Below are 27,361 nucleotides of genomic sequence, written 5' to 3' on the forward strand. Positions count from 1 at the left end.
GGGCTGGAGTGAGAAAACAGGGTTTGACTGAAGGGCTCGGGAGGGGGTGGGGCCAGCACCAGCGGTGGGTGTGGTTGGATGAGGTGCTGTGAGGGGGCGGGGCCTCAGGGGACAAGGGTAGGGCCAGCACTGCCCCCCCTCACGCTGCATGGCCCCGCCCCTTTGCCACAGCTTGGGGGGGGTGCAGTTATCGATCTGGGAGAACGGTTATTGATTGGAGAGGGCAGTTATTGGTCCAAGGGGGAGTTTTTCGATCCCAGAGGGCAGTTAATAATGCAAGGGGAACAGTTATTGATCCAAGGGGGGCATTTATTGACCCCAAGGGGCAGTTATTGATCCCAGGGGGGCAGTTATTGATTCAAGGGTGGCAGTTCTCAATCCCACAGGCAATTATTGATCCGAGGGGTGCAGTTATTGATCCAAGTGTGGCAGTTATTGATCCGAGGGGGGCAGTTATTGATACGAGGGGGCCATGGAGTGCCAGCAGCTTGCGCTGGAAGCAGAGTACAGCAAGGGCAATGGCTGCAGAAGGGGTGAGCAGGTGGACTCTCCTCCTCAGCCTCGTAGCAGAGCTGGAGGAGGAAGCAGAGAGGCTGAGGAGCATCAGGGGCAGTGAGCTAGAGAGAGACTGGGGGAACCACCCCCTGAGCCCCGAGACACAGGAGCAGAATCAGCCCCAGGAAAAAGCCCAGGATCCAAGGGATCCGGTGCCTCCCCCCGTCGGGTTGTAGGTGAGGCCTCAAAAGGAAGGAGTGAGTGGAAGTGAGTCCACCGAGGGGGGGACAGAGGGTCCGAGGTGTCGAGCAGACCCCACTCCCAGGGAAGTCTGCTGCCTCCCAGGAGCCTGGGGAAGGGATGTTGCCAGGATCCTTCCCAACCTGGGGGGGGACAGCCCAGCACCCATTCCTGCTGCTCCGTCTGGGAGGGGATGAAGCCCAGGACGAAGCCCAGGGGGGATTGAAAGAGATTTTAGGGCCTTGGGGCGGCTGGTGAGGGAAGCTGGGCCCAAGGGATTGTTTCTTCCCTCCTTCCAGTTCCGGGTGGTGACATTGGAAGGCTCAGACGGGTCCAGTCCATTAATACACGGCTCCGTGGCTGGTGTCAGCGCAACAGCTTTGGGATTCTCCACCCTGGGATGGCCCAGATGGCACCAGGACGACAAGCATGGGATGGGAGCCACCTTTCTCACAGGGGGAGGAGGGTCTTTGCCCCGGAGCGTGCAGGGCTCGTAGACAGCGCTTGAAATGGGATGGGAAGGGGAGGGGGATAACACCAGGCTAGCCTAGGACAAGCGGTGGGAGGACACTGGTCTGAACTAGGTGATCATTAAGGGACCTTCCAAGCCAAAATCTTCTGTGATTCTGTGATTCTATGACATCTGCTGGAAAAGTAGCACAGCAGCTGTAGGCAACCCAGGAGACTCCTGGAGTGCATCGAAGAGAATTCCTTAACTCAGCTAATAGAGACTTCACACGAGGGGATGCAATACTGGACCTGATAACTCCCCTAACCTCCACCAAGTGCCCCACACGTCCCTCCAGTGGCCCTGCATCCCCCCATGCCGCCCCCCAATGTCCACTCAGTGCCCCCCCACGTACCCCAATGCCGCCCCCCGTGCGCCCGTGTCCCCCCCAATGACCTCCCCAATCTCACCCATGCCCTCCATCTACCCAGTGCCCCCCATACGACCCACATGTCCCTCCATGTCCCTCATATCTCCAATGACCCCCTTCCATCCAGTGCCCCCCCATATCCCCCAATGCACCTCCGTGCTCCTTTATGTCCCCCACATGTCCTCCCTGTGCCTTCCCGTGTCCCCTCCATGTCCCGCAATGACCCCCCGATGCTCCAATGCACCCATATCCTCTCAGTGCCCCCTCCATGTCCCCAAATTACTCCCTAATCTCATCCCATTGCCCCCCATGTCCCCCCATGACCTCCTGTGCCCCCCTATGTAGCCCAATGTCCTCCACGTACCCCCAATTACCCCCCCATCCCAAATGACCCCTCTGTGCCCCCCATGTCCCTCCCCATATCCTCAATACCTCCCTATGTCCCCAGCGCCCCCCCACATCCCCCCATTGCCCCAATGCCCCCCTCATGCCCCCCAGCCACCCCCCTGGGACTGGTGGTCGCTGCTCTCGGCCCTGTCCACCATGGTGCCCTGGTCCTGCGGGGGGGAGGGGGGCAACTGGAATACTGGGGGGCACGGGAGGGGGAGTGGGGAGGACCCCACAGCCAGGTATGGTGGGGCATGCTGGGGGGGTGATGGACTGGGAGGGGTCTTTGTGCATGAGGATCTTGAGGGGGGAATTTCTGGATGGGGACAGTCTGAAGAGACCTGGGAGGGGTTTGGGGGTGGGGGGATGTCAACCGTGTCCCCCTTTGACACCCTCATTCTTCCCCGACCCTTCTTTTGCCTCCTGATCATAGAGTCATAAAATCATAGAATGATCAGGTTGGAAGGGACCCACTGGGTCATCGAATCCAACCATTCCTAACACTCCCTAAACCATACTCCTCAGCACCTCGTCCACCCGTCCCTTAAACACCTCCAGGGAAGGTGATTCAACCCCCTCCCTGGGCAGCTGTTCCAGTGCCCAATGACCCTTTCCATGAAAATTTTTTTCCTGATGTCAAGCCTGAACCTCCCCTGGCGGAGCTTGAGGCCATTCCCTCTTGTCCTGTCCTCAGTCACTTGGGAGAACAGTCCAGCTCCCTCCTCTCCACAACCTCCCTTCAGGCAGTTGTAGAGAGCAAGAAGGTCTCCCCTCAGCCTCCTCTTCTCCTGGCTAAACAAACCCAGCTCTCTCAGCCGCTCCTCGTAAGACTTGTTCTCCAGCCCCCTCACCAGCTTCGTTACTCTTCTCTGGACACACTCCAGAGCCTCAACATCCTTCTTGTGGTGAGGGGCCCAGAACTGAACACAGTACTAAATAAAGAGGCTATTACTTGACCCGCATGTTTTTAGAAAAGTATCTGAATCTAAGCAGCCTCCTTCGCCTCCTCCATAGAAATCTAACTCACCTTCTGAAATCCTCGGAAGGATTTCAAGCAACTGTTGGTTTCCACGTAACGATATGGCTTTTTCAGTTTTTGCTGTGCATTGCACAATGAACGGCTGGAAGAGTCATGAGAGAGGGACACTGAGAGCATAGTCCTGTGAAATTATTATATCCTATATGGTTGCTATTTTATTGTGCGTGATCCACGTTCTTCTCTGTGAGATGAATAATCTGTTGCTTTGTAAATCCCACAGGCTGTTATCACGCCACAGACCTGTCTAAGGAGCTCTACTGCTGTTCCTCTTATGTTGCAACTTGCAGAAAGAGCATTACCACTGCTGCCATGTGGCCTGTTGAGGGCAAAGCTTGAGTGAAATGTTGGGTTCATTCCAGAACAGAGGAGGGAAAGGGCAAGGTTGAACCCTACATCCCTGTGTTCCGTAGTGAGAGAAAATAGTACTCCTTTTTGTTCTCTAATCCTGGTTGTAACGTTTTGAAGGTGGGTTGACACTTTACAACCGATAATGAAATTGTCCTAAATTTATTTATGCTTTTTTTTCCCAAAGAGCTTGCACAGCACGGATTGGATCTGCTCTGACCAAAATACAATCTACAGTAGTAAAATATCTGGCCATTGTCTTGGAGAATGGATCCAGTCTGTGTTTGATGGTAGCTACTTTGTTTACTTTATTTGATGGTAGCTACTTGGTTTGAGGCTGTACTTTCCCATCAAGTTATTCCTAAATTATCCAAATGTAAACAGCCCCCTACACCTCCTCCGTAGAAATGTAACTTGCCCTCTGAAATCTTTGGAAGGATTCGGAGCGGTGGTTGCTTTCCAGGTTACTCTATGGCTTTTTCAGTTTCTGCTGTGCATTGGACTATGAAAAAGAGGGGAAGAGACATGAGACAGGGACATTTACAGCATAGCACTGTAAAATGTTACATGCAATTAAAGCTATAAGTCAACCTGAACTAATAAGGGCCAGGTTGAATCCTACCTCAGTCTCGTAAATACTGACAGGGAATTTTGCTCCATTGCAACCTCTGATTTGAATTCTGACATTTTGTTTTTAAGGTTATTATGGCAACCGTGAATTCTCCGATGCAGATTACGGCTATCGAAGCAGTTCCTTTGACTTTGACTCGGTGAGTAATGAACAGCATATTTCTCTGAATTTTGTGTTCAAATATGCTTTCTGTTGCCTTCCTGATTGAATGTGACTTTAAGGATGAGTTGTAGACTCAAAGTTTAGTTGTCAGTGCTTAGGGGTTGGATTTTTCCTTCAGCAGCTCTTAACGTGCTGTAGAGTGTTTCTGGATCTCACACCTGAAGTTGCCTGTTTGAAGGAGAAAGAGGGGAAGAATCTCCCCCAGCCTAAGCGAGATTAGGGTCCTGATGCTGGGGAGCAGGTAGGAGCGTCTTCAGGTGGTTCCTAAGCTGCCTTCACGTCTACAGCTTTACAGCCATGTGAGCAGAACCAGGAGCACCTGATTACTTCTTTTCAGAGCAGGAGCTGAGTTACTGTTACTTTCGACATTCTTGCTCAGAAAAACAGACTGATATTCTAACTGTCATAGCTTTTTATAGTCTAGCTTCATAGCATGTCTGATGTTTGTACGTAACACTTGTGGGGCACGCTGGAGTCTAATTGCTTTTTTCTTTTTTCTCTCTTTCTATATGCTTCAAATCAAGGATTCTGAAGGGGAGTTGACACCTTACAACCGATAATGCAATTGTCCTAAATTTATTTATGCTTTTTTTCCCAATGAGCTTGCACAGCACGGATTGGATCTGCTCTGACCAAAATGCAATCTACAGTAGTAAAATATCTGGCCATTGTCTTGGAGAATGGATCCAGTCTGTGTTTGATGGTAGCTACCAGATATTGTAGAAAGTATCTGAAAGATCATACATCAAAGCTCATCAAAGTATTGCTTTTTTTTTAGTTTTGGAAACACAGATATTCTGTAAGCCCTGAGTTGGTAATAGTTTTCATCAGCACTTTCTTTACTGGACTCTCTGCTTTGGATAAGGAATTGTCACAAGGATGATTGGCCTGTATTGTAGGGAAGGAACTAAAGATGAAAGTCACAGACTATTTATAAGCGTGCATTTGAGGGATAGTTCCAGGGCTATAAGTTTATAATCTAACTTGCCATAATTAAATTACAGAGAGACAAGAAGAAAGACGTCCAAGACTGATAGACCAGGGGTGGTGGGACTACTGTGACCGCCGGCATAAGGAACGTGAAAAAAAGAGAGAACGATATGTATGTAACCCATGTAGTGTCTTCCTAAAGACTAATTTCTGATATACAGTACAAACTGAAAAACTGCTTTGCAGGCTTGTAGCTGTGTTGGATTACTGTACAAAAGCTTCACGCCTAAGATATAATTGCACTGTAGACGAGAAGTCATTCCAAAAAAAACCATGTAAAACCACAACACAAAGTTTTGTTCTGTTGATCATCAAATCCTTCCCTAACATTTCTGATGCTATGACTTGAGAGACCCTGAAATGTAATGTCTCCCTTACCTGAAGGAAACAGCGCTTCCTTAGGAAGGAGGTGCAGTTCCTCACCCTGCTCTATTGGTACAGGTAACAGCAGTCTACAGCACTGTGCTGTGCACGTATGGTACGATTAATCTTAAACAGGGCTTAACAAAGTGTTTGGGGGAAAAATATAACTATCATTTCTGGAAGCCAAAGCAGTTGTCAGAAATCAAAGCACCTCCTACTCTAATTTTAGTAACATCCCAGCCCAGTAATATAGTCATACCAACAAACTCCTTCCTTGTAAAATGTGTGATTATATGAAGTGCATTTTCCTACTGTTATGGCTGTCTCTAAACTAGACCAGCAGCCTGTATTAGAAAGGATGCAGCTACCCTTTTCCTACTGCTCTTTTAAGGCGGCTTAAATCAGAGGAGTCTGAATGTTTTCTTATTTCTTATTCTAAATTATTCACACCCTAACTTGTAGAAAGAAATTACAGAATTTCCTCTCTATAGTACATTCCTCTTGCAGCTTTGAAATGTGCTAATTGTACAACAGAAGTGAACAGAATTGAGTGGAAGTCCATTTCAGATTCCCTTAAAAGCACGAGGAGGCAAAAAAATCTTCTGTTGGGGATGCTATAGTATGAAATATTCATAGCTTCCTTTCTGGTCTATCTATTTCTCTTCCAAATCAACATTTCACATGCACTCAGGGCTAATTCACTGAACGAAAGGGTTTCTCACCAGTGCTAAAACTCAGGACTGTTTCAGACAGAATCCAATTTTTACTTTTCCTTCTTCCAGCAGTCACCAAATTACTTTCAACAACTTATTAACAAACTAAGCCCCTTGCATGCCAGTAAGTAAAGACATTATGAACATCCAAAAATAAGTCCATAAAATATTTTCCCTTCTTCTTAAAGAAGGAAATAGATTAGGCCAATAAGGAGGAAATGAGATCTAAGAAGATAATCACCTATATTATCAGAAAGAATCTGTTCTGGTGATCAGAACAGTGACTCTTGCCTACACCAAATACATCAAATTAATTCCTACAGGATTAGGATTATGTCCAACATTTCTCCTTTTCGTAAGGGATACACTCAGAAGTTTTTGCACAACTGTTGGAAATTAAATGATCTCAGAGTTGATCCTGCATTGCCTTTTCCCTATTTGCTATGCATAAAACATCTGTAAGGGTACCGACTGCCCTTAAGACAGCAAACTGTACTTCTAACAGCTTGCTACCCTTTAGACATCAAACCTTTAACCTAGAAGAGAAGCTTTCCTGAAATAAGCTTCTTACAGCGAGTCAGGTATTTCTTTTAAAAAAATGCAGTGATGTTTTATTAATAAGAGCTGAGATCTATAGGCTAAAAAAATATGCTGTAAATCTACCAAAAATTATTCATGTTTTGACCCATTTGCACATTTTTTGCATATTTTAGGGCCAAGTATATTTATCTATTTAAGAGTCCCTTCATTAAAGTGTCACATGAACTATGGAAAAACAGCTTTAGACTTAAACTAAAAATATTTACACTGTACCACACCTATTGTAAGTCATTCTGTCTACGAAAACAGTGGTAAATAAGCTTCACCAAATTACATTTGAAGACAGGCATGAATTGTTCAGAAAACCAGTGAGTATCTCTGCAGTTAAAAGGACAGGTAAGACATCTGTCCAACCCAAGTGTAGGAAATCATCAAATGTATAAACTGCAATCTTTTTACCACAGAACAAAGTAGTAAAATTGCTTTAATTGCAACAAACCCAAACAGCAAAAACCTATCATAAAGTTTGTGACCTACTCAAGAACTGCGACCTACCAATGTATTCGCATGTACACCAAACCACAAAATTAATGACAAATAGAGGTTTCTACTGAAATAAAAATATTTCATTTCTTGGAAACATAGCTAAAAATGTTTAAGTTAAGGAGGTGGTGAAAAAGAAGATCCTGTCATTGAAGTGTTAAAATAGAATCATAGAATAGTTTGGGTTGGAAGGGACCTTAAAGATCATCCACTTTCAACCTCTTGCTATGGGCAGGGCCATCTCCCACTGGATCAGGCTGCCCAAGGCCCATCCAACCTGGCCTTGAACACCTTCAGGGATGGGGCAGCCACCACTGCTCTGGGCAACCTGTTCCAGGGCCTCCCCACTCTCACAGTGAAGAAATTCCTCCTTATGTCTAGTCTAAACCTGCCCCTCTCCAGTTTATACCCATTGCCCCTCATCCTATCACTACAAGCTTTTGTAAACAGTCCCTCCTCAACTTTCCTGTAGCCCCTTCAGGTACTGGAAGGTCACTCTAAGATCTTCTGGGAGCCTTCTCTTCTCCAGGCTGAACGACCCCAACTCTCTCAGCCTGTCCTCGGATGGGAGGTATATAGCACATTCCGCTTCTCTACCTACACAGAATTGTACACCACCAGGAGAAAGTGGTTAAGGTATCTCATTTTCAGAAGCAAATAGCTCATTTTATGAAAACTAAGATTATTTATAGCAAAGCAGGTAATGCCCAGGGCTTCCAAAAATCCTCAGAAACTTTAAGGAGTTCCAATAGGCACCTCTGATCAGAGTGGGAAGAGACACTGGCAAAGCCAAATCAGGACTACTCCTTAACAGCATTTGGAGGGTAGGGAGAAAGGTGAGGCAGAGGGGTGGATTTTTTTTTTTTTACAGATCTGTACTTTGTAGCTTTGTCATGGTTATGATTAACCTCATTAATTGGAGCAAGAATAACTGCTGGTAGCAAAATAAAACTGATTGCTTAAAAATTTCAAAACCTTTTCTTTATTCCCTTTGGTTTTTTTTTTTTGGTTTTGTTTTTTTTTTTTAATACAGTAGCAACCCTGCTGAAACAAAACATCAGTTCAGAAGAATTCCCATTCTGTACAGAGTCTGTGAGCCACTGAGTGTTGCTACAGTTGTAGCCTCCAGTAATAAGTGAGCCACACAACTCAGATTTAAAATAATATGAGAATAACAAATATCCTTAGCAGACGGGTTGATTCTGAAACATACAGAGGTGGAAGCAGAAGTGAGGTGTGGTACATTTTATCTTGGTTAAACATTCACAAACAGCTGCAGCTCTGTGCTTAAGTGCAGCGCACTACTTGCAGAAAATGAGTAGAATACAGAAATTCTTCTGCCTGTTTGCCTACGAAAACATTCCCAGTATTCCCTAGGAAATTGCTGAGGACACAATATGTACCAGAGCATCATCATCTTCCTCAGAGACAGCAGCGGATATAGTTTGGGGAATTTTAACCAATAAACAGCGTCATTAGAACTCACAGACAGATAAACAGCAAGTAGCTGTACCAAATTTGTGTATTTTGGGAAAATCATGTATTTCAGACAACGTACACTGAATTGTCTCTATAGCACACACAAATAATTATTACAAACTTCAAAAGAACGTTTTTGATTAAATGCAAGTTAAAAAGTAGACAAGATACAAACCAAAATTAAAGTTGTACCTACAACAGCCTTCCCCTCACGTCACCGTGTTCAAACATCACTCCCTTCACTAGAGCACATTCAAGTCAATGAGCAGACCCTTCATGCCTTCAGAGGGCTTTAGGCTGGGGCCCAGATCACTAAGGGGAGCAGACTACCATTTCACAAGAACTGATCAGTCCCGAGGAGCTCCTGTTGAGCTTCAGGCTTCAGCCTGGAAGAAAAGGAACTGCCCCTAAAGGTCTAACGCCATCTGTCAGAATGCACTGCAGCAGCATGGCTGGAGTCAGCCCAGAAAAGCTCAGGGGGAGAATGAGTTGTAGATCATAAAATTAGGTAAATAAGTGATGTAAATCATGCAGATAGAAAGGTGAGCATACCTAGAGAAACAAAGTTCTTCCAGACAAAAGACAACAAGAGGTAACCAAAGACCCTACTAGTCTGATAGTCTTTTTCAACTACTCCAGCAGCCACAGAACTGGGCCCCCAAGAAACCCACAAGGAAGTGCAAGCAGGGCCAAAATGAACAGAAGAGATTAGAGTCAGCTCTGTTCCCACACACGCTCAGCCAAAATTTAAATTCCTTAGAAGAGCTTGCAGACTACATTTGGGTCTATTCCTGGTATATAATGACTCTAATCGGCGTCCTGTCTTCGCAGCTCCAAGTGCTGTCATGACACAACCAATGCAGTTCTAAGGCCATTCCACAATAACAGAACAGACATTTGTTAACCTATGGACAAAACTGTCTCAAATTCTAATTTAGTAATAACTTCTGGGACAGTAAAACCTCACACATTTGCCAGGTATTAGAAAGAGACAAAGTGAGCACTAAAACAGAAAGCCCAGATTTCCCTGTTGAGCAGGATGTGAGACGGCTACAATTCAGTGTGATTTGTCACCAGGTTGCACGGCGAGTTGGGGCTGTCCCCAAGCAGAGAGCTGGCCAAAGCCAACCAGGACACAGCAATGTTCATCTGCACCTGTAGAATTAATTGCTTAGTAGCTTTTACTCCTAAATGACCACTAAGGATTAGAGTTAGACCCAAATAAAAAGGTCGTGATGAATGCTATAATATATTTTCACAAACAAATTCTCTGTGACATATAAAATTTCTTACTTTATGTTCTGATTAGGCTTATAATGAACTTTCATATTTCAGATTTAACATTCTGAGTCAGAAAGCTGGCCTAATGCGGTTGAGAGCAGAGAACTAGAGACTGCAATTTGCTGTTCTATCTCATGCCCTGCCAGCAAGCTGACACTCTATTTTAAAAGTACTGAGCAATTTGAAAGGTTTCCAGACAGCAGGGATTTAAATGTACTTTGTGAGCTGAGATTTGTTCATCTTTTCCACCCCACTGAAAGAAAAGCAAAAAAAAAACCAAACCAGAAAATCATTACTCCCTTTTTAATTACAAGTGCGCTTACATGGGGGAAGGAGCTGCAGAAAAAGACGTGTATCAGACATATAGCATTAAATAACCATATTAGCGGGTAAGTTTTCAGGTGTATTTTTGCAAGTAAGCCTAGCTACAAAGTGTAACAGAAGCAGGAAATGCCTTATTCAGCTCCAGCTGCAGTGGGGAGCAGGGAGGAACTGGTTCAGTAAATCTTTACGCCAAAATTTATAATAAACAAAGCTGAAACAAACAGTTAATAAAAGATTAGAAACATTTACAAGGACATTCCACAGGAAATAGAAGGTCATATTGGAACCACAACTGCCTTATCACACTAGCCCAAATCTACTTCATAGAATGCTTTTCTGTGTACTTTTTACTCCCTGCAACTACAAATGGCACTTGGTGATTAATTACATTTTTGTAGGAGTAGGAAAAATACAAGTTCCACAAGAATGGGAAGAGGGGCCAACAGAGAGTGGGGAAAACAGCAAAGATGCTGTAACCACACTCTAGTACAGTTACATCTGATACTAGAATAGATCTCAGACAGGAAAAGAAGGTTTGAAACATCCATCAGTCCCAAACAGATACTGCTGTTCACATTAGTGCTTATTATGTTTACCTGTCATGTGCATACACGAGCAGTATCACAGTAATAACGCCAAGACAAAAATTCAGGTAAAAATCTTCCAAAGTTCCTTTATCTAAGAGAAGTAGAGTTTTGCAATTTATTTTTCATGGAATCTGCTTCCTTCTTCCAGAAGACTGCAGGTGTTGTCATATGGCCTGGAGCCTATCCTACTGCTGTAACAGTCTAGAAGAAAAGGACACAACTCATCTTTTCTATGTTGCAGATGGAAGCCTGCATTTAATCTGTAACACTCAAATGGAAAGTCAGTAACTTCTGTTCACCCGAGCTACTACACTGAGCCTAGTAACTGTCAGAAGACAAAGCTGCTAAGCTCTGCTATCCTTTCCCAGGATCCATAATGCCACATAAAGCAGCAACATCCAGGAGGGTAAGGCCAAGACATAATCCCAAATACACCACTTTATTGTTCTTAAAATTGGCTTCCTTTCTACAATTGGTTATGACTTGGAAAGCTCTTCAGTTCTGCTTAAAACTTAGAATAAACTCTCTTTGGGGTTGTAGACAACACCACGCTGGGAGGAGGAGCTGCTCCACCAGAGCTGAAAGACTTTGGAAAAGTCAAATGAAGTTAGCAAGAACTTAAAGAGACACACACCTTCAGTGTTAACGGGGCCTTTGTATTGCATAGTTTTCCTAAGATGACCTGATGGCCAAGTGTCCAAAATTATTACTTCTCAGGAGACGCTAATGTTCTGCATCCCTTGGAGCCTTCAGATAACACAACCAGAATGGCAATTCCACTTTGGCAAAGCATGACTGTCCCAACTGGATTAGGAACAGAGCACAACATTAGCAACCAGTCAGCATCCCACATAACAGGTGTGCCAAAGGCACAGGAGAAGGGTAAGACATGCAATACTGAAAGCTACTTCAGACAAAGACATATTTGCTTAGTGCCACAGTGAGAGGCAGAAACCAGAGGCGAGAGGACCTTTCAGTGGTGCCTTTTTCATAAACTGGAAGCTAACAAAGAGTTGTGGTGATATTGTGCCTGGCTATCAAACTGCACTCATCTTACCCAGCCCTGCAGGTGCTTGCTGCACATGGGGGTTACTTCATATAGGCAGGGTCTTCACAGCTGGGTGAGTCCCATCAGCAGCTGTGGAGTGAAGCCGGCTGAGGGATGCCCATGATGTCAACACAATCGTCAGTCCCACAACTCAGTGAGGCAAATAAATTCCCATCTAAATAAAGTGATGTTCACTCAAAGAGAAAGTAAATCGCAGAGCTTTTTTTATAAATCTCTTATTTTGTTAGATAATATTCTAACCATTTTTCTATTGGAACTAAACAGGTGCGATTCTTTCTTGGAATACCACTACCATGGGCCTACCATGGCATTTTAAATCACATCAATTCACTAGTTAAGGAATTAAATGCTTCTTTTGCAGCGATCTTTCATTGTGACACAGGCAATTATCTTCACGGATGGAAATCTATAGCTCCCAGAACTGCTGGACAATTAGTGAGAATTAATAAAAATCCACGCATGACTTAGTACTGCAGTCAGAGATCAAATGGTAAACTAACAGTCTCTGCCTCTTCTCAAAGAGTAAGACCTGCAAGCTCTGTTTAAAATAAGTCCACCACTAAAACGGGGTTGGAACACGTATTTCATCATCATAAATGGCTCCTATCACACTAGAAATCATTTCACCCAAATCCCTCTTAGTTAAATTTGTACACGTATTTCTTTGGGGCTGCAAGCAGATATTTCTGCCTGTGCACAGCACCTAGGTTTGCTCTCTGAACACTTTAAGACTTTGTCTTCAAATTCAGATCTCCCAAAGCATTCAAGCAGCTCCAGAATGACTAACTTCAGGTTTAATTTATGCTCCTGTATTGTATCTCTATTTACTTAGGTCAAACACTTAATTTAAACCTGCTCAGGTATGATGGGATCTGCCCACACTTCCAGTTCAAACAGTGAACAAGAGCAGAATGGTTTAAAATGGCAAAGTATCTTATTAAACCTACTGAAAGCTGATGATACTTAGGAGCTCCTAAGTGCATTCTGATCTTCTGAAAATGAGAATCATATAGTTTGGGTTGGAAGGGACCATAAAGATCATCCACTTCCAATCCCCCTGCCATGGGCAGGGACACCTCCCACTGGGTCAGGGGCTCCAAGCCCCATCCAACCTGGCCTTGAACACCTCCAGGGATGGGGCAGCCACACCTTCCCTGGGCAACCTGTTATAATGCCTCACCACTCTCATAGTGAAGAAATTGCTCCTTATGCCTCGTCTAAATCTGCCCCTCTCCAATTTATACCCATTATCCCCAGTCCTATCACTACAAGCCGTGGTGAAAAGTCTCCTCCCATCTTTCTTCTAGAATTGTACTATGACTTAACCACCTTACTTAACAATCGGGTTTCTTTCTCTTGTGTGTTGTTTGTTGTTTGAAATCAAGGCCTAATTAACAAAATATCTGAATAATAATACTTTTATTAAATGCAAACCAAAAGAAGTCTCCTGTATTACTGAGCTCAATCTCTGCAGCGAGATGAAGCGCTTGATGGGGACTTGGACCTTAAAAAAAAAACACAAAAAAATAAAGTTAATTTCAAACAGTCCCTCTCCCGTTTTTTTTGCCTCCCAAGTTTCCTTTGGTTTTTATTCTCCATCAAAGCTTCTCTCAGCTACTGACGTAACGCTGCTGCCAACTGAAGAACTCAATAACATTTCAGTTTCTGCTTATGAGACAGAGCAGCAGACAACCACATAAGATAAAGGAAATGAAGACACTTTCACGTGATTCCTCCAAAGTGCTTTGAGGTCATGGTTACAACCACAAGAGGGAGAGACGGCAAATGCAGTAACTGCCCCTATTCCGGTTCCAGCTCCTGGCAGTTGTTACAGAGAAGCTCCAGGAAAAAAGAGGCGCCTGCTCCTTAACAACGGCTGCCATGCTCAAACTCTCCATCAGCCGTCACCTCTGCCGTGTTTGAGCTGGCAACCTCCATAGGAAACGCCTGTCCCTGCTAATCCCTTGGATCATCCACTCCATCTCACGATCGAGAGGCAGAGTGAGGCTCCTCCTGATTCTTCCAGAAACTCTGCCTCTCTTTTATGGACACAGAAAGTAGTTACCTGGAAACTGAAGGCCTCTGCGCCTTTGGACTCTTTTATTATTCCATCGATTCCTCAGCAAACTCATTTGTAAATTGGTCAAGTTTGGACTTCTTCGTTTCCCTGTTAAAATAAGATGGACCTTTATTACAAAAACAAAACCAAGCAACAAAACCTGGCCAATATGAGAATCTGTCTCCTGCCTGCAAATGCCAAAGGGGAAGATCGTGTTTAAGCAAAACCAGTTTAGAATTCCTATCAGGTTTAGGGAAAGGTTTAGGGTGACATTTACCCAGTTTCAGTTTGGCATGTTCACCCTCTGCAACAAAATAATTTTGAGAAAAAGACTGAGTCCTTTGTGGTTATGTCAGACGCACGTTACTGTAACTGCAGCCTGACCCGTTATCAGAATAGAATATGAAAAACAATGCCATTTCATCGAGGAAAATATTGTCTCCTCTTTACATCTCCATTGTCCTCTCCCTGGATAAGGAAGGGCAACAGCATCCTGGTTTGCATCAGCTGCGGTGTGGGCAGCAGGACCAGGGACAGGATCCCCCCCTGTACTTAGCATAGGGGAGATCACACCTCAATAAACAGATAAACCAGACCCTCCGTCTCCAGCGGAGAGAAAGCAGCTTGGCCATTGGAAATGGCTGAATTTAAGAAATCCAAACTATTCCTAAAAGAACAGCGTTGACTTTTCCAACTGTTTGCTCAATCAGTATCAACCAAGTTATTGATCGGGAGATTGATCTCATCAGCCTTACTGAGCCAATATTCAAAGGCGTGGCTTCCCATCTCATCCTTTAATTCTAGGCAGTTTTTATAAGTAACGATAGTCTCCTCAAAAAGACTTCATTGATCAGAGTCCTTTTCTTGGTCCTGCACCGGAGGTTTACTTTGATACTCTTACCGCAAGCACAGCTCCCCTTTGTAAAAGCCAATTCCAATCAAGCCATTTAAAAATTAATCACTGCTTGCGTTCTCCACAACCCTCTGTGCACAATTATACCCTTCTAACCCAGCTGCGGTGGAGGCTCTGTCTTACGGCCTCCTGTCACAGCTCACAAGCAGTAACAGAGTGAGGGGCTGGAGGTACTCACAGTTCCCAGCCTGCTCTTCCACCCGCTGAGGGCCTTTTCCCGCCTCGCTTGGGATGAGCTTTGGGGAGAGGAAAAAGATCGCATTCAGTTGAACTGAAGATAATGTTTTTACAGCAATCCTGCAGTGATGGTTCCTCACCAGCTGTGGGCATGGATTGTCCTTGGGGGCCCGGGAGAACTGGTTGGTTTTGGACAGGACAGCCCTAGGGAATAAATGCAAAGAGTTGGAAAAGAAGCTCTGCTGAAATACAAGAATCACTGCATGTGTTGAAATAGAACTTCCATTGTCATCCAACGAATGTCTGACTGACCGAGAGGAAGGTGAAGAAAGTCCAGGGGCACTCACCGGAGCAGCAGGAGGGCTGACAGCCATGAAAGCAGCGGGAGGAGGTGTCAGTGGCAGCTGTTCCTCTGGAACAGGATCTGAGGAACTGGATGATGGCTCCACCGCTAACAAGGGAGGCTTTTTCTTCTTCTCTCTGGCATAAACTTCCCTGGAGAGGGTCAGGGAGGAAAAGGAAAAAGGTTCAAGATACGTAAAGGAAAACTTCTTCAGGCTCCAGATTTACCAAAGGAAGAGAATAGATGGGATTCTTCTCTCTACATCAGCCTGTGAAAACACAGGCAGGCAGCTTCTCCTCCTTTTGTAGAGCCACAGCACTAGAAGAGGGAACAGAAAACAAATTTCCCTCTGCAGAACTCTCCCACTCAGAGGATCAATGGAGAAATTAGCACAGAGTAGAAGCAACAGCAGTTCTGCCTGTTTCAGTGTGGGATTTGACAGAAGCCGGAGGGGGAGGAAATCTCAGTCCCGTAGCTGTTTGTTACATTTTGCAAGACGCCTTTGAAACACAAACCAGAAGCAAAATGTGCTTTCCCAGAGAGCGACTCCACTGTGAGCATCACTGGCATGTTTTGCAGAAATAATTCTCAGCACCCCACGAGTTTACCCAGCACCCAGGGCAGCCCCAGCAGCCCCCGCGCCTGTAAGATCAGAAGGTGTCCCGGGTTCCCAGGTTAAGATACAACGCCAATGCTTCTTCCCCTGCAGTTACAGACGCTGGCACAATCGGTTGCGCTGCCACCCAGACACCCGCACATGGTTTCTCTCCTTCCCTTTTTGCTCAGTCCAATCAAGTCCATACTTACGCATTAAGGATTGGGATGACGTATTTCCCAGTGTTTGCCAGCATAGCCCCCTTTGTGTTGGGATCCTCCACCTCCTTCAGGAAACTCTTCGGAATTCCTGTGCACTTTGTAATTCTGGGAACAGATCCAAAATGTCTGCCCTGTTCAGAATAGAAATGCAGACAGATCTCGTCTTAAGACTCCCACTGCAAATGATATTTCAATCATATCTGCCAGCAGCAAAAGCCCTTAATCCTCTCCTTTTACCCAGCGCAAGGGGTTGCGCCACTGAAAGACCTGTTTTCCTGAATGAATACAGACAGGATGTTCCCGAGCCCTGAGCAGTGTTTTGAACTCAATCGAGTTTATTGGCTTAACGTCATGTTCTTAAGGGTGAACTATCCCTCAGCTCATCATCCCCTCAGAGCAGAGACACAAACCTGCGCCTCCTCCACTGCGCAGTTCAGAGCAAGAGCTGAAACCAAGGCTCTAACTCGGCCTCGGGAGGGACTGATATCCCCCGTCTCTGTACGAAGGTTGAGGTCGTACCTCGCGCATCTGCAGTCAGTGACTGATGTGCAATGGCACCGATACTCAACTAAGGACTTGGGTAATTAAAACATACAAATATTCAGTACACGGGGTCAACAGAAACATCTTGGCTTTACAAGAAATACTAATACCCTGAACTGTCATTAAAGAGTTAAAACCAGACCAATTCCCAGGAATGCGGAAATAGATTAAGAACCCCATGAAAGCTCACAGGAAGACCTGTGGAATAAAGAAAAATTGACGCTTCCAGGTTCAAGGTTTCCCCTGAATTTTGAAGGGCTCTGCAGCATCGCTGTGTAACCTCCATCCTCAACCCCAGGAGACACAGTTCTTACCAGGACAGGCAGTGGATTTGTTACCTCCCTGCCCAGGTAAGAACATCCAAAGCTCGGTGACCCCATAAGTGCCCCACAGCCTTACTCCATTGTCTGGGCCGTTCCTTACGTAGTGGCCAGGTTTTCCATCACGTAACCAAGTATATGGCGACAGAGGTGTCTTCACGTAACTAAAAGGTTTGGGGAAAAAAAGAAAAGATGTCTATATGTCTGTCCTCTTCAAACAAACATCTCTACCATTTTCCCCTCATCTTTAAGGGACGGGCTGGACCTTATCAACACTTACTTGATGGGGTCATAGTCCTGGGAAGACTGGATCATCATCGCTTTTATTTTATCTGCTTCAGGCACATCGGCTCCGGCTAGATCGGCGCTCTGTGTAACAGGGAATCATTGGACACGCACGTTAGACATACCCGGACAAAGACAGCACCATTCACCCCATCGTGTAAAGAGCAGCACAGCGTGGGCTGAAGTTGTGTGAAAACAGCTGCTGACATGAAAGAGAGATGTCCTGAAGAGGTTCTGGGAGCCCTCACACCATTTCATGATGGTTCTATTCCTGCTCACCTACGAGCAAAGAGCATCGTTGGGCACTCAGAACCTCAGGCCGGGTTTGCCCTTTCCATAAAGACTTGTGTGACCAACTCTGGCTTCTTCCAAGAGGACTGGAACCACATGTGGAGAGCATGATACGATCCAGTACTTTCACACTGATCGTTCAGCTCCGGACTGTCTGAGGGAGCAGATACCCACTGCGCATTTAACCCAGAAAGACGTGTGCAACTGTCAGTGTTTACACTTTGCAGCATTCAAAGGATCCAACTGAGGAGTCGGGGGAGTTGTTTTCCTTGCTGGAATTCAGCTTCAGACACAGCAGCATTAAAAGGAATCACACTTTTTACAACCTCTCAGCAAGACAAAAGTTCCTCTCAGTAGCAATTTGCCCACCAGGTGCTGCAGGCGGCCCACAGGGCACGTTCTCCTCTACAAACTTCATCCTATTCAGCCATTTAACTACAGACCACAGAACCTGTGCTGTTTCCAGCTGACTGTGTCCTTTTGACACACAAAGTGGAACAGAAACCTTACGCAGATCTGGGTCTTCCAGTTGTTGAAGCCAGCTGGTTCTTTAAAGGCTTCTGTGTTCAACAGCTGCTTTTATTACACACCAGGCCAGGTACAAGCAGGGGCTGAGGGCACGACTGCGTATTAGTTGGACCTTCAAGCACCGCTCCTTCAGACCCACCACTCTGGGTTTGGTTTCTGTCTGCCTTCACTCACAAAAGCAAGCAACGCCTTTCAACATTTTATACCTTGTGGTTTCATAGCACCGTTTTTCCTCAGCAGTAACAGAACCCAGATCAACATCTAGGAAATCATTCCAATAACACTGACAGAAATCCTTACAGGTGCTTGACTGATCTGTTTGAACACAAACGCTTTACAAAACACATCCAAACCCATAAAACATCACTGGGAATAGACCCAAATTGAAAGATGGCATTGAATACATAAGAATAAGAAACAGAAAACTTTTACAACCCATTGCCTTCTCGCTGAGCCAGCTCGTGCTTGAGAGGGCAAAGGCACTCACAGGTTTCAGCCGCTTTATCTTCTGCCCCTGTATTTGTCTGAAATACTTAATTTTGTTTGTCTCCCCAGAATGGACCCGATCTCATTTCTGCAGTGAGAGAGGGAAGAAGTTTCCACTGGGAAGAGATTTCTCAGTCTTGGAAAAGAACCTCAGCCTTTCTATTCAGCAGGAGGAACGCTCCTCTGCATTGAGCTCTGCCCTCTCTCATCTCTGCAACTGGACGGAGTCGTCATTTAACGCGCCAGCCCTGTGCCTGCTCTCGCCGAGTGATCACTGGGGCTGCCCCAGACAAAGTTACACATTGCAGAGCAAAAACCACAATCGGTGGCACAGCAAAACACGGCGCCACAGCAGTTTCAGCAGTCACATCTGCTCACGCGACACACACACACACACACACACACACACAGAGGCGCATTCCTGAGAACCATGAGGGACAGGGACACAATTCAAAGAGTGCGTGGCCAAACAAATCCTATTGCCTTGTCCGCAGTTTGTGTCCTACAGCTGACGAAACCGTGCAGCATTCCAAGAAGGGATCTAGAACTGTCATGACTAGAAGTTCAGAAATAGCCATGCCATTGTCCAAGCTCCAGCAACGCTTCTTTTCTGGCTGGGCAGTGTCCCCGCCCTGGAAATGTCCATCACTCACAGCCAATTCAATTCTGCTGTAAAAATTGGGTTCTTCTGCAATGCAAAATTAATGAAACTAATGAAGAGCTTCTGCAGTGCTGCTGCTTTGTGTCCTGGAGATAAGGAATGCTGCAACAGACACTGAGGCTGAGAAGGTGCTCCCCTTCTCTCTTCCCAGCCTTGGAACTGCTCGTTACAGGGCCGGCTCAGAACAGACACTCGTTGTAAAGTTAAAACACATAACTTAAATCATAAAAAATATAAAGTTTTGTGCACATTGCAGCAGTTCTCAGTGACAGAGCACACTATAAGATCTAAAAATATTAAGCAAACACTGGTTTTAGTTGTTAATGAGAATATTCTCTATTTACCTTAATAAGTTGGGCCAGAGTCATCGGTGCAGAGGAGTCATCAACCTGTGCCGAGAAAATCAAACACAGAGTCAAGTTCTACAACCCAAACGCAGCCACAGTGAACCTCTGCTGTACTCTGAAAGTCTGCACCGTGTCCTCCGTGTGGGACTGAAAGAGGCATTTCCAGCCTGGTGTGATTTCTATTTGCTCACAACAAAGCCCAAACCTACGGCAGCGTAAGAGTGCCGTGAGGTTAATGAGAAGAGGTGGAAACAACCACACCGGATTGAGATCAGCTCATTGCTCCAGAACAGCTCAAAGAAGGAACCCAGTCAAACACTCACAACAGCTTTGGAGTCGAAGGGGAGAGGCAGCTGCCAATTCTCAGCTAAAAAGTATTTTTAAAAATATTTCAGTTTATTTGTTTACGAACATGGCATCGGTGTTCCAACACACGCTGAGGAACTAAGAGGAAACGGCACTGACTTCAACAAGAACTGCTCCTCTGTGGGGTCTGTTATCCTTTTCAAAAAGCATCCTGCAAAAGTAGTCTTGAAAACCAAGAGCGGAGTGATACAGTGTGCAAAGGGCAAAAGTCCACTCCAAACCATTTGAATGGCCAGAAACAAAAAGCACAGCAGAAGCTGTACAGACAGATGCAGACAGACAGATGCAGAGCACGGCACTGTTCAGCTGTGCAAACCTTGAACCCGCAGGAGCTAAACACAATCGCACATTGCCTGTGCGACACAGAGCCATGCAGGGAATGTTCCAGCATATTCTGGGTGAAATACAATGCACTGCCAGGCACAAACACCACTGTTCCCATGAGAACGGTGCAAATGATGCCATTTCTCCGTGTCTATGGTGCTGAATCAAATCTATTCTATTTACAACATATTCTGTGTTTTACTGGAAAACAGATTAAGTTCACGCTTGGAGAATGCCTTCATTATTTAGAAATAAGTGCCGAGTGCAGAGAGAAGTGTGAGGCTGTGTTTTTACATACCGCTTTTGGTGTTCCACGTACTGCCTCCGTTCCACGTCTAAAAAGAAGAAAGAAAGGCAATCAGATCTGAAAATACAGTCCCCACTCGTACCCAACGTAAAGCAGAGAAAACCGATTACAAAGCCTAAGCATCAAACATGGTGTTCTGATAGGGCAGTGAATGTGGAAATTCATTCGCATACAGAAACTGTTCTCTCTTGGTGCATTCAGTGCAACTGAAAAAACAAAACAAACCCAAATGCCATTACTGGTTTTTCACCAATGACTCTGAGACTGACAGACTCGGAAGACGACAGTGCAAGAGGAAGCCCTCCGATATTTTGTCTCTGCCACGTTAGTATCAAACCCACAAAGTCTGTACGACAGTTTGTGTTCTCAAATCATCAACCATTACAAAGAGGTACCAGGCAGGGCCCTTCAGTTTCCAAGAAAGAGCAGTGGTGGTCTGGACATTTCCAAACGCAGGTTTGCCTAAGGGAACAAAGGCACCTTTGACGGCAGCAGCGCCTCTCCTCGCATTTCAGGGCAGCGCTGCAGTGCCTGGAGAGGGGCCATCCAACAGCCCCAGAGGATGCACTGACAGGACAGCGCTGAGCACGCCGATTGAAATTAACCCCCAGAGCCACGCTCTCTTTATAAGCACAACGCGGTGGTGTCGAGACTTCCTAGGGAGTGCCTGAAAGCACTGCAACAACCACTGCAGTGACAGGCCCTCAGTTTACATTCAGAGACCCACATCTCGAGGCTTCATTGACTGAGAACCCACCTCACTAAGACCTGGCAAAACCGCACGCCAAAAATATCTCCTGGCTGTGTTGGAAAGGGGAGATCTGTCAGAAGTCTGGAAAACAGCACCGTACAAACCCTGCTGGTGTTGCTGATGTAGAACCAGGCTGCGTGAAAGTATCACTGACAGCAGCAATCTGGTACTCAGCACTGAATATATGTAATTCCAGTCAAGAACACGATCCTCTGTCCTCTATAAATCTCAGGAATACAGAGCTAAAACCTGGAGCACAGCTATCAGCTCAGGGTACAAACAGCTGAGGAAGATAACCAGGAGCACTTGGCAAGGTGCTAAACTGCTCAGTGAGTTCCAAGTTCAGACAGGATGCCCTATTCCTCCATCGTACTGGCACAAAAGGCAGAACGCTTCGGGCTGCTGTTTCTCTTGTCTGAATCACATTGTCTTTAGGGAACTCACAGGAATGCCTCACAAATGAAAGTTCCTGTTTGCATGGTTCGCCAGCTGGCAGCCCTTGGTCTTTCCTCTGCAGTCACTATGCAACCCCCCTGCTTTGGGGTGTAGGGATACCTGCCAAACCCTGCCCCCTCCCCCACGAGCAGAAACAGCCAAACACGAGAATGAGACTCTTCCGAGATGGGAACGAATGGCAGGGTGACTCTCCAATGCCCACCTGTCTGTACTATAAAAGCAAGAAAGCCAAGACACATAATAAGGAATCTCTCCACGCAGAGGAAACGGGATCTACCAATTGGGTCTCAGAACAACCAATCCCAAGAACAAACCCAACACAACCATCTTAAAAGTTACCACTGTTGGAGTTTGCACCCCATGCCCCAGCAGGACTGAAAATGTAAGTCTGCTTTGGGAGAGATCCATTACAATCTTCTCCACGACAGCAACGATTAACAGCAGCTTTAGCAAGAAAGACACAGTGGGAGCACCTCTGGAAACTCATCTCCATACAGAAAGGTAACACAGAAACCCCTCACAAAGAACCCAAGGGAATCCTGTCCGAAACTCACGGAACACAGCGTTTCCTGGCAACTTTAACTCCTGCAGCAGGGATTCTTCTAACGATGACCGATGAGTTCCTGGGAACCAGGGTGTTCTCATCTGTGTATTCTGAAAACAACATAAATACAGAGAAAAAAATCAGTCAGGTTGTAAGAATGTCTATTACTGTGTAATTCCAGAGCACAGCAAAGAACCTCTTTTCAGACAGAGAAGCACAATCTGATGTCACGTCACGCTCTCATCATCTCAGCACACGGACAGAGACTCTCAAGAGATCTTCACGTTGAATGAACACCAGCAGCAAAAGCTTTGTAATGTGTGAAAGAGTTGAACGCCAGCAGCAGGACAGACTCAGAGGCCACGAAGGAGTCTGTGAGCACAGGAGGTTCTCTCCTGATCCGCCTGAAGGTGCTTTCGCTTTGGTTCGTCTATACACCCAACAGACCTTTGGAGAAAAAGAAACCCCTCAAAGTCTCACCTGCACAAAGCAGACTCTAAAGCCCGGCCAGCTTGCCCTGCAGCAGAACCAGCCCTGGGCCAAAGCCTGAAAACTCTGTGCCCTGGCTTCCCCAGCTGACAACTAAACCCGATTCAGCCGTGCTGCAAGCACCCGAGGCTGGCAGAACACAGCAGAAAGCCTGCCGCCTCGGGCGACTCCTTGGAGCTTCATCCATCAACAGCCGCACTGCTCCGCTGCTCAGGGCTTTGCATTTCTGTGGAAACGGAACTGGCAGAGCTGCACTTTGGATCTCAGCAACTCTGCAGGTTTCTGAGCCTGCTTCGACAAGGTGGGCAACACTTGCTCAGACTGAAGTGGCATTTCCCCTCTTCAGCCAATCATCTGTCCCAGTTAAACACCGTGAGTTCTTCCCATTCACAGTTTGCAGAGCAGAGAGACTCAAACGCAATCACTGATGATGAGTCTGTAAAAGCCTTTAGGGAACAGTGTGGGCCTGAAGCTCTGCAGGCTTTGCCTTGGCTTACACCATCTTCATCTCAGCAGGCGGAAAGCCTTCTGACCTTATTTACACACAGCCCAAACAAAGAAAACAACAGCCTGAGAGCCTTGGGCTTGAAATTGCATTTGCTTCAAATGCCGAGCTCTCTCCAGAAGAACGCCTTTTATGCTGCAATCCCACAGGCTGGATACGATGGAATATTTGAAAGCACCGTCAGCAGTCACTTCCTGGGATCGCCTCACAGTCAGAAATATTGCAAGCCCTGACCTTCACAAACTGAATCAGAACGAGGGGCTGAAAACCAAAGGCACTGTCTCTCAAGCCGAGCTGTCGGGGTGGCTTTGCTCAGAGATTACACACAAAACAGGAACATTTCACAATTTGTACCCCATTTTTCAGTACATTGTTCTTACAAGCAGGAACCCCTCTTAGACCAAAACACCCCCCCCAGAAGACACCGTTTCAACACTGAAATGCACATTTCACTGTCATTTCCATATGACAGAGTGCTTCTTCACAGAACAGAGAAATCATTGAGCTGAAACCAATTCCTGCTCTTCGCCCTCGGGAACCGCACGCCAGCTCCCTCTGGACTACAGAGCAGTCACAAACTGTAGGAGAAAGGACGGCAACTGATGGGAACAGGAGCAGGTTAAAGGACTCCCAACAATCAGAACAAATTGGCCTCCGCTGCCCAAGATCCACTGGGTTTCCAAGATCATCGCAACATTTCATGAGGTCTGCTGCAGAGTCAAAGTTCTATAGAACCAACACTTTATGTCCACATGTAAGAATTCCAAACATCCCATTGAGGTAAAATTCCTGGTCTAGTTTTTTCCCTTTATCTTCTGAAGGGGCCGGGGAGCAGTGTCTGCAACAGCTACACAGCCAGGTTCCCATGCAGAGGAGTAGAACAAGTGGAAAACAAAATTAAGTCACCAAAACCACTTTTGTTTTGCCTCCAAGCAGCCATCTCTTCTATTTCCATCGCTTCCTGCCTTCTGCACAAGATTTCAAAGAAACCTGGCAAGTTTGCTGTTATATTGTCCAACTTTTCCTTATCATTTCACCTAAAAAATGCCAGGAGATAAAAACTTTTGTGAGCAATCCCTGTCGCACAGCATCCATGTGTTCTTCTATGCCCGGTCCTGTGTGTAACGGAAAGATCTGGAGATCAGAAGAGCAGCCAGGAAAGAACAGCTCTGCGAGGCCCCAGCACGAGTCACAGCTCCTGGTCGTGGCCCAATCCCATCATCGCTTCCCACCGCACTTAATCCCCAGCACCACTTGCCCTCCCGTCCCTCTGCCCGCCGGTGGGATGGGCCCCAGGCTGACTCACGCTGTCTGGGGACGACAGCAAAGAGCAGAGTGTGGCTCCCAGAGCCGTGGCTGCTGCGCGGCATCTGCAATGCTGCCAGCCGGGGGTCCCTGAGCCCCGCACCCACCGCCCAACGCACCTTCTCCAGTCTGGGCGTTGGAGATCTGCAGCTCACACCTGGACGCCTTCAGCTTCTCCCGAGACATGATCTGGTGCTTGAGGTCTCCCAGGGAGATGTCAAGGCCGCTGAAGCTGACGGTATCATAGTTCAGCCTGGAGAAGAACTTGTAATGGATGCACGGCATGGTCAGGGCCACGCGGTGCCTGTTCTGTGCCTCTACGCCCGCAGACTCGGAGCTGTGGGGCTCTGATCCCCTCTGCAGCAACTCCTGATCCGGAGTGTGGGATGCACGGGCTTGTGGGCCAGTGACACGCTGGCCACTGGCCGTGGCCTCCTTTGTGATGCTGACCTGTTGCCTCGGAGACGTCTCTGGTGTCCAGGGCAAAGCACACTCTGGATTCACTCTCCAGGACTATCTGGAGGAAGGCAGGTGGGCTCTCCACTGGGAGCTGCCTGCGGTTTTCTCAGGGTGTGAAAACCAAAGCGTTTTGGCTGTGATTTGGGTGTTGCAGTACCCGGTGCCAGATCCGCCGGAGCAGAGAATTTGTCTGCGTGGAGGGTAGGTAAAGTCTGCCTGTCTCTGCTTCTGTGCAGTCATTACTCGGATTTTAATCTCCATGGTAGGGCCTCCCGTTCTTCACAATATTGTCAGCTCCTCTTCTCATGCCTTCTGGATAAATTCTGCTGGGAAATGTCCAGAGCCCAGAGGTTTCCCCTTTTGGTTTAACTCTGCCAGCCTTGCCCAGTGCTCTGTCTCCCCGATCACATTTATTGCCCGAGCCCTGTATCGCTGACTCCAGGGTTTGTAGGGAGGCATCCTGGCCTGGCAGCTGAAGCTCCATTCCAATTTAGCTGCCTGCTCGTTTGCTCTGTGATCCTTCGGGATGGTCTTCAACTCCAGCCTCGACTGCCACTGCTTCTGAGATTTGGCAGCGTAAGCTTTGCCGTGGGGAGGTGGAGAGGGCAGGGAGCAGCAGTGCGGTCGGGTCTGGCCCTGCAGAGCACGGGGGCTCAGTCACTTGGGAGTTGTCCTCCTCTCTCTTCTTGGGGAGACATGAAGCAGCCCGTGCCCAGAAGAGACCTTCCTGAGTGTAGGAATCCCTGAACATCCAGAGCACTCACAGAAAGAAGGGGAAATTGGTTCAGGCATCAGGGTGAGGTGAAAGTGATAAGTACCCTGGTGACCAGTGTCTGGGGATCCCTGGGGCTCTTGTTGTGTGCTCTGCTGCCAGAGCAGATGGGAATTTCCAGAGCGGCTGGAAAACCAGCCTGTTCATGCAAACAGAAATACCTGACGGCATTTCTCAACTTTAACCTTCCCTGGGACCGTTTACCATGGTTTCTGTTTCTCTTTCTAGGGATTGGCTGAGGGTCTGTAAAATGCATTTCTGTTTCCACGATATTATGCTCGATGCCATACCTGCAGCAGTGGGACTTCTTGGCTGCTGCTGGATCTATTCCCATAGAAAGAAGCAGGCAAATGGCCACAAAAACAGAGCAACCGGCCCTAAAGAAGAGAACCAGGACAAAGTGAATAAGAAGGATTCATCACCTGAATCAGCATCAGGCGTTCCTCAGAGCCTGCCGCTCTCCTTGGAAGAGAAATGCCCAGATAATGAAACCTCGACCTCCCTGCTGTCGGCAGAATCGATGATGCCCAGTACCCTCAGAGAGAGGAGAGAGAAACTTTACAGCCAGGTAAATACCGCTCAGGGCTGGGCTGCTGGGGATGCTGTGCCCTGCAGGGAACTCCTGGGCACTCCTGGGCAGCTGCAGGCCAGCAGCGACCGACTGACGCCAGCCCGGCCCCAGACAGTTGGGGGCTGCTGTTCCTGGCTCTTCCCTTGCACGGGATGTGCCGGGCTGTGTTTGTCGCTCCTCCAGAGCTGCCGAAGCATTGCCAGTGCTCAGCTCTGGCAGCAAAGGGTTCCAACAGCCTGAGCTCTGCCCGCTTCTCTGCACTGTGTGCTAACAGACAGCAGAGCGGAGGGGACTGGCTCCCAGAGAAGATGCCCAAGGCCACCAAGGAGGTTGATGTAGCCTTTGATGTTGGCCTTCAGCCCACGGGCGCTGAGCTCTGGGGAGCGCTCAGGCAGATGAGGCATCGTTCTCAGAAACAGCCTGAGCCTTGTGAGTTACTGGCACCCTCCGGCTGCCACAGAAGACACTTGCGAGGCTGATAATGGCAGGGAAAGGCAGTTTGTACACTGCCATCCAATCTCCAAAAGCATCCTCGAGATCTACTAAAAAGAAGGCTGTTGTCCACAGCCAGAAGAAACAGCCCCACACAGACCGTGCTCAGTGCAATTTTCAGCAAGGTGGTTTTGGTTTTAGGCCTGTGCGCTCTCTGGCTGAGGAGAGCAAGTGTTCCCTGGCAA

The 27,361-nt window shown here is 46.9% G+C and overlaps 1 protein-coding gene across 1 annotated transcript; it reads right to left on the reverse strand.

Annotated features, from left to right (window-relative positions):
- Positions 1–2,098: 2,098 nt before the first annotated feature.
- On the reverse strand, positions 2,099–25,441 carry LOC128850796 (E3 ubiquitin-protein ligase RBBP6-like). The gene is made up of 12 exons (XM_054055811.1): positions 25,002–25,441; positions 22,594–22,693; positions 20,824–20,860; positions 19,833–19,877; positions 17,518–17,606; positions 17,317–17,401; positions 16,366–16,505; positions 15,563–15,710; positions 15,356–15,419; positions 15,217–15,274; positions 3,028–3,121; positions 2,099–2,170 (listed from the first exon to the last, which is right to left on the reverse strand). Exons 1-12 carry the CDS (start codon positions 25,165–25,167, stop codon positions 2,099–2,101), a joined length of 1,098 nt encoding a protein of 365 aa, XP_053911786.1. The 5' UTR covers positions 25,168–25,441.
- Between the last annotated feature and the right edge of the window lie 1,920 nt (positions 25,442–27,361).

The sequence above is a fragment of the Cuculus canorus genome, unplaced genomic scaffold (genome assembly GCF_017976375.1).
Source record: "Cuculus canorus isolate bCucCan1 unplaced genomic scaffold, bCucCan1.pri scaffold_79_arrow_ctg1, whole genome shotgun sequence".
NCBI classification, from domain to species: domain Eukaryota; kingdom Metazoa; phylum Chordata; class Aves; order Cuculiformes; family Cuculidae; genus Cuculus; species Cuculus canorus.

What these genes read in the sequence shown, in the direction of transcription:
- LOC128850796 (XM_054055811.1), bottom strand. Translation starts at nt 25,167, where the DNA reads ATGCCGTGCATCCATTACAAGTTCTTCTCCAGGCTGAACTATGATACC. An exon ending in CAACGCCCAGACTGGAGAAG is followed by an intron (nt 22,694 to 25,001) that starts GTGCGTTGGGCG and finishes TGTTGTTTTCAG; the next exon opens with AATACACAGATGAGAACACC. An exon ending in CTCTGGCCCAACTTATTAAG is followed by an intron (nt 17,607 to 19,832) that starts GTAAATAGAGAA and finishes CCTGTTACACAG; the next exon opens with AGCGCCGATCTAGCCGGAGC.